Here is a 14,617-nt window from a genome sequence, read left to right on the forward strand (position 1 = left end):
CTGATAAAAACACTGTACGGTAGCCTACCATCACCAAAAGGCAGCCAAAGTGAGCAACTACCGTTTGCATTAACAACTTTACAAGATAATATGTCAATGTTGTGTTTACAGCTTGTTGCACTGGCCTCAAGTAGCCAAAAAGCATTGTGTTTCACCACAGTAGCTCTATTAGCTAGCTTACTTACTTAAGTAACAATACTCACAAGCTAGATTCATACAGCAAAGGAGATAAATGCACGCCACTTACCTGGTGAGGTGCTGACAGCAGCAAATATAAATGTGCTGCAGACAAGAAACAAATACAGCAAGGTAAAACAACAAGGAGGTTTAAGAGAATAAAAACAAATTAAAGGCCCTACACGTCCTCACAAGTGTTTTTGCATTCATCTGATTAGACCTTTTGACTTGTCATAGCAGGAAAAGCACAGGTGTAACTAATAACATTAATTGGCCCACTAAGCCATCATTAATGTTATTAATAACACCTGTTCTCTTCCTGCTGTGGCATATCAAAATGTCTGTCGCAAGAAAGGTTTATTTCCCCCTGGCGATCATTTATGTTATGTTATACACAATAAGTCAATAGTTTACCTTAAATTACATTTGTTTCAGCTCTCTTAACTATATTTTAACAATGATAAGAATGTATCAAATGACTATTTAACAACGTGAAAGGGTCACTCATAGAGATGAACCTACATTAATTATCACCTGGATCTGCAGCTCCCCTCGGCTTCACGGAGTGACCAGCTGGTGAACATAGTGGAGCATTTAGTAGCTAAAGAGGCAGAAATATCCCTCAGGAGCTGGTAGAGACCAAAAACAGAGCTAAAAGGGAGGGAATATCGGAGTTACATTCACCAGGTGGCCAGAAACATGACTCCAAATTAATCATAATGTGGACGTGAAAATAAAAAAACTGCTTGCTAACAAGTTCGCCATATCAACTTAAAAGGAGATATGTCAGATATGTGTTGTGTTCACATTTTGTTTCAGCTGCCCCCAAGTGGCCAAAAGTTTGTTAAATCTCCATGTCGGTATAGGCTGTCCTTGCTCTTCAGGTATATTCCCATCATAGATCGAATGAAATTAAAGACAAATCTGCTGTGGGATGTAGAGAGGGTCTATTCTCAGGTTAGTCTGTGTGTAAATGTAGCCAACAGTAGTGTGGGTTACTTTAGAGCACAGGAGGAGAGAGGAAAGCAGGGGAGCCTTATTGCGCCTCCTGTAAATGCATCAGCTGGCCTAAAAATCTAGTGAAAAGTCATTATTCTGCTGTCCAGGCCTGAGCTGTTTTTATTGGAGGTAAGGTCCCGGTAGCAAGTTCTGGTGCCGGTTTAATGAGTGGTCTGCTTCAACCTGAGAATGTAGGGGAAAGGCCACAATGTCCGTTTACAAAAAGGTCAAATTTAAAACGTGTGTGTGTGTGTGTGTGTGTGTGTGTGTGTGTGTGTGTGTGCGCCTGATCCCCACCCCCTATTTGACATGTATTATAATAAGGAGAACTCGTAGTGAACATCATATTGTATAGAATATGTGGATGGTTTTAAAAGGGAGAAACATTCAAATGAATTCCTTGCTCTAAAATAAGATTACCCACCTATCTTTTTATTTGACAGCACATATCTCTGTTGCAGGGGAAGGGGGAACTGCACACATTAGTGCATTTGAAAGTGATTTTACTGGCAAAGCTGTTGTGGCGCTGCATAGCTCTGAGCTCTGGGCAGCCACTTAAACACACACACACACACACACACACACACACAGACACACACCAAGCAATTTTGTCAAAGTGAGCTCCTAAATATAGCCATCGCACAGTGTTATTATCACAGCAGGGGTGGTGCTCTGTTATCTCTCACCCTTCACTCCCATTGTTTTACTACTCCAGCAGATGACAGCTTCACTAGGGCTGGGGCCCATTTGCTCTGTATATGGCCTGTTATATAAGACCTGCACTGACGCTAGTTAGTTTGCTGTATTTTCCAGCAGCAACACTTTATAAATGATTTCATGTCAGGTTTTACGTGCCAGAGAGGAGAAAGTCCTCCCACTTTGTGCTACAGTCACACATCATGTCTCACATTGTTCGTTTTATTTGTGTTTGACAAGAATGGAGTTGGCCCTAAAGGGAAGGCTGACCAACCATAACATGTGATTAAAAAAAAGGGGGGATTTTGCTCAGGAAACACAACTCCATCGGCGTCTCTGTGATGTCAGAGATATCAGTGCTGGAAGACATATACGATCAGACACTCACTCTTCATTAGAGACTGTAAAAGCAACGCTCCTTTCTTTGTTGCAGAGCAGCGACATGAAAATGTCCGTGGAGGGCTTGCTGAGTCACCCATTCGGAACTGGCCATACTGAACGGCATGATGGGAAGTGGTGGTCCTGTGGCAGCGGTATAATCGAAATCCCTAGAACCCCCTGCTGTGCTGGTCCCTGGCCTGGGACAGCCTGGCAGTCTGGATCAGTGGTTGCAGACAGACGCAACAACATGACAAACACACACACACACACACACACACGCAAGCACACACAAATAAATATTCATTCACAAAAGCTGTTGTTAAGCACGCCGGATGTGTGTACCAAGCACTGGCCTGTTTCAGCTTGTCCCAACAACAAATAACTTACTTTGCTACTATTTTTGTTACATACACACACAATCACACACAATCACACACACACACACACACTCATAACAAACACAATAAACAGTCCTCTGGTTCTCCTCTACAGTGTTTACACCCAAACAAACATACTGTTGATTGGGTGGTCAGAGGGATTGGTACACACCAGGAAGAGCTTAGCATTAGAGTTACAAAAGGTACTGTGCACACAGAGTATCAACTACTGGGTCTGCACACACTCACATACAGTACATTTTAAAAATACATATTAAAAAGGTTTTATTTTATTTTAAGAACATCTCAGAAACAAGGTCACATAGTGCTTATGGTCAGGGGGATTACTGAGAGTTTGATTTGTTTAATACATGTGTCACTCTTATAAGATGAAGAGCAGACTTAAGAAATAGTTCAACATTTTTGGAAATACACTGACATGCTTTCCTGCCAAGAGTTGGATGAGAAGATTGATACCACTCTCACGTCTGTAGGTAGGTATGAAGCTACCATCAGTAGTCGGTTAGCTTAGCTTAGCACAACTGGAAACAGCAGCTAGCCTGGCTCTATCCAACAGGGTAACAAAATCCCCCTACCAGCACCTCTAAAGCTTCTTATTAAGATTGTGTAGCTCATCGTTTAGTCTGGACAAAAACCGAAGTGTAAAAATTATACATTTTGGTTTTACTGGGAGTTATGTGCTGGCCTACTTCTTGGCCTGGAAAAGTGACTTCCTGGAGTCTTGTCATCACTGTGTGATTGCAGGCAGACGGCAGAGACACTTACTGCACCTGTACTTGACTAGTAAAATAAAACATTTGAATCATATTGTTTCCATTTGAGGGATAAAATAAACGTCCCAATGCCTTTTATTTCCAAAGAGCTCACCCTTATAGGCAAAACCCTGCTAGCCTACGTAAGCTTCCAGCAGTAGGAAGATAAGATATATTCAAAGACTACTAGTGATATGGACAAGAAGCATATGAACAAGAAACAGTATGAAGGACAGCTGGATTTAGAATATAAGAGTACAGTGTTGACGATGTGTGTTAATTATCTGAGCACCTGTTTCACTTACAAACATGCTTTAATGCATTATAGAGTGATTAAACAAAGCATACATTAGATCAGAGATGATCTGTCAAACAAGGATGACTCAGATTTTCCAGACATGAAACACCGAGGGCCACTTCAGTGAAAATATTACAGTCTAACTGCAACCATCTGTGTGTGTTTGTGTGTGTGTGTGTGTGCACGCGAGTATGATGCAGCATTCATCATCTGTATGTGTGACGTCCTCTCATAGTAAAGAATGTTTGAGAGTCCTACCAAGGCCAACGCTTCCAGGCAAGGTCCTGGACTGCCTGTTCAAACAGAGATTAGAGCTGTGAATTACATATGGTTTAAGGAAAAATTAACTTTCTGTCTCCTGGACGTCACCAAGTGCCAGTGTTTTCATCAGAGAACAGGCTGAGGGGTCAGACAGGATTTCCCTCAGCGGTAGCAGTTGGCTAGTATAGACCCTGAAAACAAACATGTTATTGGAGAGATGGCCACAGGAAAAGCCAGACAAAGCGTCTGTGACGTAGCAGCTGGAAATAAATCGCGTTTCCCACCACTCACCAGACGTTTCCTAAAGAATGGCATTTTGTTTGGTTCTCAAGTCTTCTGATTCAGAAATGACCTCCTTGGCACCGCAAAAATCAAAACACAAGTACAGACTGGCCTAGGTAATAATAAATTAGCTTGACGACATATAGCTTTAATGGAGCGTTGGATATTAAACTGTAATCCACATTTGTCCTGATTGAGTTTCTTCCCTGACCACAGTTATCCAAAACAATCTGCATAAACCTGCAATGGCATTTTATTTTGTTTGTTTTCATCAGTGTTTTTGGTAAATTAATTCATTTAAAGCCAGAAATCATTTGCTCTTCCCGTTGCACTTTGATTCCTGTCTTTCCTTCGAAAGATGGGAAATTATCCTGTGGACCACAGCAGCATGCTTCCTGTCTTTGTTTGGTGTGACAGAAGCAGTCTGGCCTGTCAGAGGTGAGAAGGTGCTGGAAGAAGTCACCTGTGAAGTGGAGTCGAAGGATCACAACAAAGCAGCAAGGACAGTGTAGTCATAATTGATACTTCTTTTCCAAATTCCAGTCAAATCAGTTTGACGAGAGGATTCTGCTGTGATTGGCTTAAAGTCTCTCGACTCTGCTGTTTGACAGATATTGAAATGATGATTTTGAGTTGGATCTTATAGCAGACTTTAACTGAGCATGATTGTGCTGCCATCTAGTGGTGCATCATTGCCACTGAGACAAAGCTACCAGAGGACAAAGACAGTTGAGCATAAATACATTAAAATATGTGTTTCTTTATGCTGCAACATGCAGTATATAAACACTGGGAATTTGGTGATAAATATGATATTTTATTGTGAATAACATGATCAACATTTGCATGTTCTGCATGCTTACATGTTTTTGCCATGAATGCATTCATATCTTTGTTACAATAGTAATTAGCTGGAGCATAAACAATTTGTAATGATGTTAGAGAGAAGTTAGTGTATTGAAGTTTTTACAGAGAAAGAATCAAAATCATCGAGGTCAATCTGCTAATAAAGAACCATAAGATATTTAATATTCAATCACTTCCCCCTTTTAAGATTAAACTCCTTGTGGGGTGTAGAAACCATCCCACTTGAATTTCAGCATGTTCAATAACTGTCTAAGCTGTTTCTCGACAGTCTCTTTAGCCTTCTGCCTGTTCCCAGCTGTGTAATTCTTAGATCTTCGTCGTATTTTCTCTCTCACTTCTTTCTCATTTTTAAGCAAGTTGCTCACACTTTCAGGCTCGGCACAGTTGCCATAGGGCCAATTCTTTTCTTTTTTACTTGTTGTCAAACTAAACAAATTCCCACATGATCTGCAAGGAGGCATTGGTTGTCCATTAGTGAGGCTAAACGCCTGGCACCGGACCTGCTTTGGAAGTTTGATGGTTCCATCAAAATACGATTTCTTTTTCTTGTTCTCATTGTACGTCATCACTGCATCAGCTACGTTACTCTCCCAGGCGCTAAGACAGGACGCAGCAACAATGATACGCCCGGGAACAGGGCCAGAAGTGGACATGGAGACTCCGTAGTACCTGACTGAATTTGGGGTCTTGTTTTTCTGAGAGACACAGATGGTGGAGGAGACCAGATCTGTTGCTTCATCCTTCTTCAGTTGAAGGATGAGCTCTTGCATCTTTTTTATTATCTTGTCTTCATTCTTTTGTCCCATCAGGTGGACAATCTGCAAGCAATCACAAATATTATCAAGCTGCTGTTGTCCCCACAAAGGCGGCATCATTTACTGAGTCATGCTTTGTGTTTAGGTGAAGTAGCGATTCTGTGCAACTTGACAAGGAACAATTGTGTTATCTCCTGACAAACTATAATCTCACCATGTCCAGCACACATGAAATTGGACTCCGCTTGGGTAGCTGAGAGGAACAGAGGCGAAAGGGCCGAGGGTAGCGGCCCTTCAGCTCATTCAACAAGTTGCCATCAGTCACAATATCTTCTGCGGTGCATGGTGGGTTGCTGATCTTTCCCAAAAAGAAGATGCTGTGAAGAATCTGTTAAGTCAAACACATTCAAAGAGATGTGATTTTCTATTTTGTTGTTTTTAATATAATGTGTACACACTACACCATGACAAAGCTATGCATTATGTCCAAAACAGAAGATTTCAAAAGTTCATAAAAGTTCAAACCTCATCCACCAATGCTGAAGGATGTTCTGGAGGGGGTTTATTTAGTTTTGACCTGAGTGACCTCATTTCCTTGATAATGATGGAAGCATTCCTTATAAAAAGGGCTTTGCTTTTCTCACGTTTTTCTTCTCTAAAATGACAAACATAAATTATTTTTAGGGAATTAAAAAGGCAGAATGCAACAATAACAACTTGTGGTTCAATAAACCAGCTGACTTACCGTTTTGCCTTCTGTTCAGCATGAAGCACATTGTGACATGAACAGAAATTAAGTTAGCAACGTAGAATTTAATCATAATGATGTAAAATATTGGCAAAGGAAACCATGTAAAAGCAGCTACTCACCATTGTAAATTAGGAGTAAATGAAACAGAAAGATGTAGATTAAGCCCTGCCCCCTGATTCAGACTACCACTCCTGAGTTTCTCTTGCACACGTGACAACATGTTTGTGTACACACACTCGTTGGGGCAAAAAAGCAGCTGAATGAAAGTGAAAGCAGAAGCTCATTAGTCCAGGGGATATGTGAAAATTATTTTGTTTACTTTTTCATAAAAGCATGAAACTTAGTACACTTGTACAGTTTGGGGTCCTGAACATTTTCAGAAATGGAGCCATTGCAAAAGCGCCTCATGGTGGCCACCGTATTTTGCATCATATCTCCTGAACCAAACATGATAACACGGTGATGTCTACCGTCTACAGTATCTGAGAGCCTAGACTTTATAATATCATGTCTGTTGCATGCATGTTGTGTAGAGTTTTAAAGGGTTTATCCTTTTGTTCATTAACCCTGAAAATACACTGACTGTAAAGAGTAGAACAATATTCAATATGACCATAGCAACTTAGCTTAAAAACAATGTGTCAAATACAAAGATTTCCTTAAACAAATATATTTCAGAAATATGTTTGTTTGATTGTTGTTGTTGAACCAATTCTTCACAGTCTCCTTCACATTGACACGGTGCTGTGCACCTTAAGGGGGCTTTTTTGAATTTGCCTTACTTGTAGCCACAACTTAAGAGTCAAGGATGGACTGGCTTGCTTCTGAAGGAGTTGACCACAACGGTCTCCAGTAACTTGGGTCCATCCAACTCTAGTCTGTTGAAGATGGCATATTTGGTGCCACCTCGAGTGCTTGTCCCCAACAGTGTCCTCCTTGGTACACTGATCTTTTGACACGTTGTGCCAGTGCATCCTTAGTTCCTCTTCCTTTCTTTGTGAAAAACTCGACGAGCTGGATCGATGTTGAGTTTGCTGCTGGTGCGATCGTAGAGGAGAACTCTCGAGCGCTCCACGGTGGAAAAGTGAAACAGCGAGGTCCAAATACTAGATGGGTCAGCAGTCATCAACATGCTGAAACCAGGAGTAGCTAAAACCTTCAATGACTTTTCCAGCAAGACCTTCATACCTTATATCAAATAGAAACTTGAATGGTCCAACAGAGTGGATGCTGTATGGGACTGCTATGAAGTTAACAGCTTAAAGTCCCAGACAAGACAGAAGCGGGAAAGGGGACAAGAACAAGAGAGGATGGAAAATACAAGATTCAAACCAACTGGAAAGGCTTCCTGAAAGTGGATGAAAACAAAACAGAGCTCCTCGACTTTGTGGCCAGGAACCTTGTGGAAATGGCGACTACCAAACAAGTTGTTTCCACTTGTTGACCCAATGTTCTATCATCTCACCCACAAGAAACAGATCAGATTGCCCCTTGCATGCATTAAGAGGCAGATACAAAGATGTTTCAGTAATGTTTCTTTTCTTCTCTGTCTCCGCCTGAGGGGGAGAGAAAGGGAAAGCTCTTATGTTTGGGAGAGATTTGGGTATGCATTTGACAAACAAGAGTGGCATGAAGTTTGCAGCAGCTTGAGAAGAATGGATAAGAATCACTTCTACAGATGACACATTCTGAACCTGAGTTTATATCACCATCATTTTATTGTGCATAACGTGATCAAATACAAGTCTCAACTCTGTGTGTTTTATGTTTGTCTCAGTGTTGTAGTATAATTACCACTTTAAAATGAAATATTAGACTCTCAGTCACAGCCAAGAGAAAATTAATATTATTAAATCAAATTAATCAATTTATTGCAACTATTAAATCAATATCATAACCAAAGTAGTAAATTCTTTATACATTGATCTTCATTCTCTGCTTAGTGTAAATATTCACAGACAAAGACTTTGTGATAAATGAAACATTTATTTATGGCTAAATGTTTGTTAACAAGTCAATAGTGAATAACTGAGACATTAATAGTGATATCACATGAAATTAGAACTCAATAAAAGAAAGCAATTGATTATTTAAATGGTAAATTAACATGTGAGTTGGTGAGTGGTCTCAGTGTCTTGTTTTCATGACAAGACCCATAACTTGTGGGGAGTCGGAGAGTCTCGATACCAGGCCTGGGAGGTGTCAGGGTGGCAATTCTACCGTTGAGGGGTGTCAAGTCAGTTTGCAGATCCTGGAAAGTCTCAGAAAAAGGTTTATTCAAACCCAGAGGAATTTCACAGGGCCATAAACAGTTCCTCCCTTTTGGCCTTCTCAAACCACTCACCTCCTGGCTGATTGTCTTAATGGAATAAAATTATAAAAAATAATACTGTACAGTGTTGTCTCACTTCTATCAGCAAGAGACAAAACAAGATCTACATATAAACTTCAGTTTCTCATCGATTTGACAGAAATACATTTCAAATGCCTTCTAAACAAGAGCATTATTTGTAGAGGAGATGCCCTACTGGGCCTGCTGGTGGCGCTAGTGGGAGGGTCATGAGGGACAACTGAGTGAAATGACCCGGATGTATCTAAGTGGCAGCCATGATAACAGCTGGTTTAATTCTCTAAATGCTAAGGAAAGGTGCTTCAGTGCTTCCTTTCTTGTTTCCTTCAACATAGGGTACACTGGACCATCCATTACAAATCCTTTAAATCCTTTAAATGTTGCGCCATCGCATAACTACATAGCCTGGCGTAAGTGCAGTCGGATTCCCTTAGCACCGCGATTGTCTTTTCCTGAGTCCTTATGAATTCTTCTTCACATCTTTCCTTGACCTCATGACGTTTTCCATCAAGGTCTCACTCAATAAACTCAGTAAACTGATCAGCAAGGCCAGTGACGTTGTGGGGGTGGAGCTGGACTCTGACGGTGGTGTCAGAGAGGAGGATGCTGTCCAAGCTGCGGGTCATCTTGGACAATGTCTCACATCCTCTCCATGATGTACTGGTCAGGCACAAGAGCACATTCAGTGGGAGACTCATTCCTCCCAAATGCACAACTGAGCACCACAGGAAATCATTCCTCAGAAGAAACAGACTGGAAATCTTCTACATATACTTCCTCACTATTACTTATTCTTAAATGTCAGTGCAATACATATATATATATACATATACATTGCTGTTGTATATATATGTTTTTCTTTGATTTTTCACTTAAATATTGTAAATGTGTATATTTTTATTTTCTATTTCTTATTTTTATATTTTGTACATACTTTTATTTCTAAATTTATGCTGCTTTCTACTCTTGAATGGGAGCACCGGTACTGTACAACAGTATTTCTGATTCTGATTTAATATTTTGTGCCTTATTTCAACAGGGGACTGGGAGAAACAGGTCAGAATTGCGTTATCTCCAAATAAGGAGTTTATTTCTATATTCTATTGTGAACAGCAAAACTTTCCTTTGGGTGTTTGCGGGGTGTAGAAAATATTATCCCACTCAAATCCCAAATTTCTCAGCAAACCCCAAAGCACATTCTTGACATTTTCTTCAGCCTTCTTTCGGTTCACATCAGTGTACGTGGCAGATGTTGGTCGTGCTTGCTCTCTCACTTCGCTCTCATTTTTAAGCAAGTTGCTCACACTTTCAGGTTCGGCACAGTTGCCATAGGCCCAATCTTTGGTTACACTTGTTGTCAAACCAAACAAATTCCCACATGATCTGCAAGGAGGCATTGGTTGTCCATTAATGAGGCTAAACGCCTGGCACCGGACCTGCTCTGGAAGTTTGATGGTTCCATCAAAATATGGCTTCTTGCTCTTCTCTGGAAAGTAGGTCATCACTGCATCAGCTACGTAATTGTCCCAGGCGCTAAGACAGGACGCAGCACCAATGATACGCCCGGGAACAGAGCCAAGGGTGGACATGGAGACTCCGTAGTACCTGACTGGGATCTCAGTGTTCTGGGTCTCTGGTCTTGTCTGTAAATCCTTTGATTTACCTTCCTCCACTATCTTGATGTTCTGAGAGACACAGATGGCGGAGGAGACCAGATGCTGTGTTTCATCCTTCTTCAGTTGAAGGATGACCTCTTGCATCCTTTTTATTATCTTGTCTTCATTCTTTTGTCCCATCAGGTGGACAATCTGCAAGCAATCACAAATATTATCAAGCTGCTGTTGTCCCCACAAAGGTGGTATCATGTACTGAGTCATGCTTTGTGTTTAGGTGAAGTAGCAATTCTGTGCAACTTGACAAGGAACAATTGTGTTATCTCCTGACAAACTATAATCTCACCATGTCCAGCACACATGAAATTGGACTCCGCTTGGGTAGTTGAGAGGAATAGAGGCGAAAGGGCCGAGGGTATCTGTAGTACAACCATTTTAACATGTCGTTATCAGTCACAATACTTCGTGGGGAAAATGGTGGTTTGTTGATCTTTCCCAAAAAGAAGATGCTGTGAAGAATCTGTAAAACCAGAACACATTCAAAGAGATATTTTCTGTGTAACTGAGAAGCATTATGTGTACACAATACGCTAAGACACAGCCATGCAATATAACCAAAACAGAAGATTTCAAAAAACAGTCCCCATCAGACAAACCTCATCCACCAACACTGAAGGTCGTTCTGAGTTCAGGTTCACCATTAAATTGACAATCCATAAAGCATTTCTTCTGAAAGGGTCTTCCTTTTTCAGAAACTCTTCTTCTCTAAAACAATAAACAGATATTGGTTTGAGGGAACTAAAAAGCAGAATGCAGCAGTAACAACTTGTGGTTCAGTAAACCAGTGGACTCACCTCGTCATCCTCTGTTCAGCCGCCTGCTGCAATCGTAATTTATACAGGACACATGACAACAGTTACACATTTCACTGACACCAGAGATTAACATTTGCTATGTGGAATAGAATCACAATAATATAAAATATTGGCAAAGGAAATCAATTAGGTTAGTAGTTACTCACCATTGTAAGGCTTCATGATGTGATGTAAAACCAAACAGGGATTAACATTAATATCATTACTCTGTATTTAATGACACTGGGAGCTCCAGTTACTTCTCTGTGGATTGGACTTGTGTGGCACAAAAATAAAGATAATTAACCTGTGTAAGGTAAAATATTTCGAATAATATTAATGGTAAAGAGTGTCACTGTGAAATTTGTTGAGGCAGGAAACAATCTGTTTCCACAAACAGCAAATATTTCTTAAAAACATTTAAGAATTCCACATTTGAAAATGATAATTAGTAAACAAAATAAGAGGGATAAAAAATAGTTAACATTAACAAAAGTCAGTGTTTTGATGATGGTGGTGGAGAGCACTGACTAACATGCTGCTCCAAAACCTCCCATAGGTTCAGTTGGACTGAGATCCGGTGACTGTGAAGGCCACAGCATATGATTCACATCATTTTCATGAAACCATTCACTGACCCTCAGTGCATGAAAACATCTGTAGACATCTTCAAAAAACGATGTCAGCACCAACGGGTGATTAATAATCAAAGCCCTAATGGTTCCCAGTAACTTAACTGTAACTCACCATATCTTTGAAGGCCTCCCCTTTGTAATAGCTCTTGGATGCTGGATAGTTTATTTCCTTCTTATCAAGCTGCTCCAGCCTTGAAGCCACCACATGCATCTTCTCTCCATCGTAGGCGTACAGCTTTTTGTCCTCACAGGTCATCAGAACGAGCTCCGGGCACGAGGTCCCCTTCACTACACCTACAACCTGCATGCTTACTATGTCAGGAATGTATAATTTCCCCCACTCATTCAACTCGTCATGTTTCCCTCTGTAAATAGTGTCGTCCAGGTCTCCTATTGTCCATCTGGCGCCAGCTGGATTCTTTAAGAGGAAAGTCTTGTGTTTATGTGTGGACACAAGGTCTGACACCCATCCCAGGTAATCAGAACCTGCAACACATGCCAGACAAGAGGAGTTTGATGGAATATGGAAAATACTCATCATAGCAAGGTTTTGTGGTGTGTGAGGCAAAGATGGTGTGTAGTTTACCTTTTAGTTTCCTGCTTTGCTTGAGATTAAGTGTTTTTGTCGACCTGAAAGGTAGAAAAGTGTCAGGGTTTACAAGAACAGAGAAAAAAGAAGAGCTGGTACTCACAGCAGTATTTACTGGGCCACTGGAAGAAGACTATGCCGTAGTGATGAAGACCATAGGACCAAATATACATGTAAAGGTGGCAAAATGGTGACTTGGCTGAGCATAGGAATAATCACCCTGCTAGTTGAAACCTTTAAACCTAAACTCAGGCGTACAAGTGTAACGTCTCCACCTTTCTTCTCAAGTCTCTTGTTATATGCCATTGCTCATTTAAACCTCCCTGAACAGAACAGAAAACTGGTTCTTACGAGCAGACGTCCACTGCACCACCCGCCATTCTGGCTCTCTGTCACCTGGAAAACAAAATTTGTATTGTTAAAAGTAGTGGTGGAAAAACATTTAAAACCTTTACTCTGAAAGTACTGATACTACATTTAATTAATATTATAATATTACCACAGAATCTAGTCTAAATCTGCCACATACATTTGACTAGAAATACAACTAAATGCTGTATTACAGGGGTGTCCCGTAATACAATATAGTGTCCGTCTCTACCATGTGTCATTAAAAATAACGACATTTCACAAAATGAAAGTATTCAGCTAAAGTGGAACTACACATTGCTTCGGCTTTCAGAGTCTACATATTAAGCATAATGTCTGTGGCGTCAGTTAACAACAAGGAGTCTGCAGAAATATATATTCCCCTGCATTTCCGCTAAAGCCAGAATCCAAAGCCTTTGTTCTTTCCAATTACATCAAATGTGAAAATTATAATCACATTTAAGAAGTTCACATTTGAAAACAATGTTTAGTAAACTACTCAAGAGTTTTTCATAATCACCGTTAATGTTGCTAAACTGTTGTAACAGAGAAAGCCAACTGAAATCCGGAAGTGAGAGACAAAGCCTTAATTATTAACGTTTATTAAACAAACTCAAATAATAATAGTTACCCCAGATGAAGAGTAGGGCGAAGCCTTTGCTGTCCTCGATGAAAATATGACATGATCAGCGGTCAGCTTGGGTATTTGGACTGTCGCCGCCCCCCCGCCCCCCGCCCCTGTGTTGCCTTCATGTGCTCATCAAATGTCGCAGCAACAAACGGACATTACAAACAGTAACTCTGTTGTACTGTTGGTACAAACAGCTAGTGTAAGTAACAGAGTTGCGTGTTTTCTCCCTTTAGAAATCAGTGTTACAGAGATTGATTATTGGGGAAGTAAAAGGAAGAAGTCTGCCTAAGTTTCACTTACTTTAAAGCACTCGTGTAGCTTAAAACATCTCTCCATTTCCCAAACAACACTTATGGGCAACTTTTGTGTACATCTTGGCTTTCTTCGTTGTGTTTGTGACTACCACGTTAAAGAGCAACTTGCAGGTTGGCGACCCCAGTGAATCAATGTGTAGGAAAATGATGTAGACTAGATTTAAAAAAAAAAAAAACCCTACATAGGCTACTCTACAGTAACATCTGGAGTCGGTCTTTTTGGGAGCTGTCCACCTCAGAAAAGACAAACGCATCGGTTATCTTCTGACGGCGATTTAGCCTCTGGGGGCAACGACCAATGTTTCAGGGCAGATATCCAGGCCAAGACTTCCGATTTGCAATCTCCGACCCCATCAGCTATCGTCTGACGATGATTTGAATTCAGATACATTTTCAAAAAGCTAATAAAAAGCTAATCTCTAGGGTTCCGAGATTGTCAAAAGGCTAAATCAGCGTCAGACGATAGCCGATATGCTGAAAACGTTAGTTCAGTTTCTCTCCCGATTGTCACTTCTTGTTGATTGGATGTTGAACGTGAGATCCGTCAAGGCTGCCCTTTAAGTCCGACTTTATTTTAGAGGCTAAATTGCTTTTGAGCATCAGCTTTTTGGGACAATCTCCACTTATGGCTGCAGAGAAAAAATC

General features: G+C 40.6%; 1 protein-coding gene and 1 long non-coding RNA gene across 3 annotated transcripts; both read right to left on the reverse strand.

Annotated features, from left to right (window-relative positions):
• Window positions 1-5,181: 5,181 nt before the first annotated feature.
• Window positions 5,182-6,522, reverse strand: LOC139299450 (uncharacterized). The gene is made up of 3 exons (XR_011598780.1): window positions 6,392-6,522; window positions 6,081-6,254; window positions 5,182-5,929 (listed from the first exon to the last, which is right to left on the reverse strand). It is a non-coding gene; the product is annotated as an uncharacterized lncRNA (long non-coding RNA).
• Window positions 6,523-8,322: 1,800 nt separating this feature from the next.
• Window positions 8,323-13,750, reverse strand: LOC139298868 (uncharacterized). Of its 2 annotated transcripts, none has more exons than XM_070921672.1 (8): window positions 13,659-13,750; window positions 13,010-13,054; window positions 12,656-12,699; window positions 12,182-12,555; window positions 11,435-11,457; window positions 11,237-11,345; window positions 10,927-11,100; window positions 8,323-10,775 (listed from the first exon to the last, which is right to left on the reverse strand). In XM_070921672.1, exons 2-8 carry the CDS (start codon window positions 13,036-13,038, stop codon window positions 10,068-10,070), a joined length of 1,461 nt encoding a protein of 486 aa, XP_070777773.1. In that variant the 5' UTR covers window positions 13,039-13,054; window positions 13,659-13,750; the 3' UTR covers window positions 8,323-10,067. The 2 variants fall into 2 exon arrangements, with proteins under 2 accessions (XP_070777773.1, XP_070777772.1); XM_070921671.1 differs by having other exon boundaries at window positions 11,435-11,460.
• Between the last annotated feature and the right edge of the window lie 867 nt (window positions 13,751-14,617).

The sequence above is a fragment of the Enoplosus armatus genome, chromosome 16 (genome assembly GCF_043641665.1).
Source record: "Enoplosus armatus isolate fEnoArm2 chromosome 16, fEnoArm2.hap1, whole genome shotgun sequence".
Taxonomy (NCBI): Eukaryota; Metazoa; Chordata; class Actinopteri; order Centrarchiformes; family Enoplosidae; genus Enoplosus; species Enoplosus armatus.

Excerpts from the sequence above, each read along its gene's own strand:
- LOC139298868 (XM_070921671.1), bottom strand. The coding sequence starts at position 13,038 with ATGGCGGGTGGTGCAGTGGACGTCTGCTC. Across the intron at positions 11,101-11,236 it reads CTTCAGTGTTGGTGGATGAG|ATTCTTCACAGCATCTTCTT; the intron begins GTTTGTCTGATG and ends CTGGTTTTACAG. Across the intron at positions 10,776-10,926 it reads TTTCATGTGTGCTGGACATG|ATTGTCCACCTGATGGGACA; the intron begins GTGAGATTATAG and ends GATTGCTTGCAG.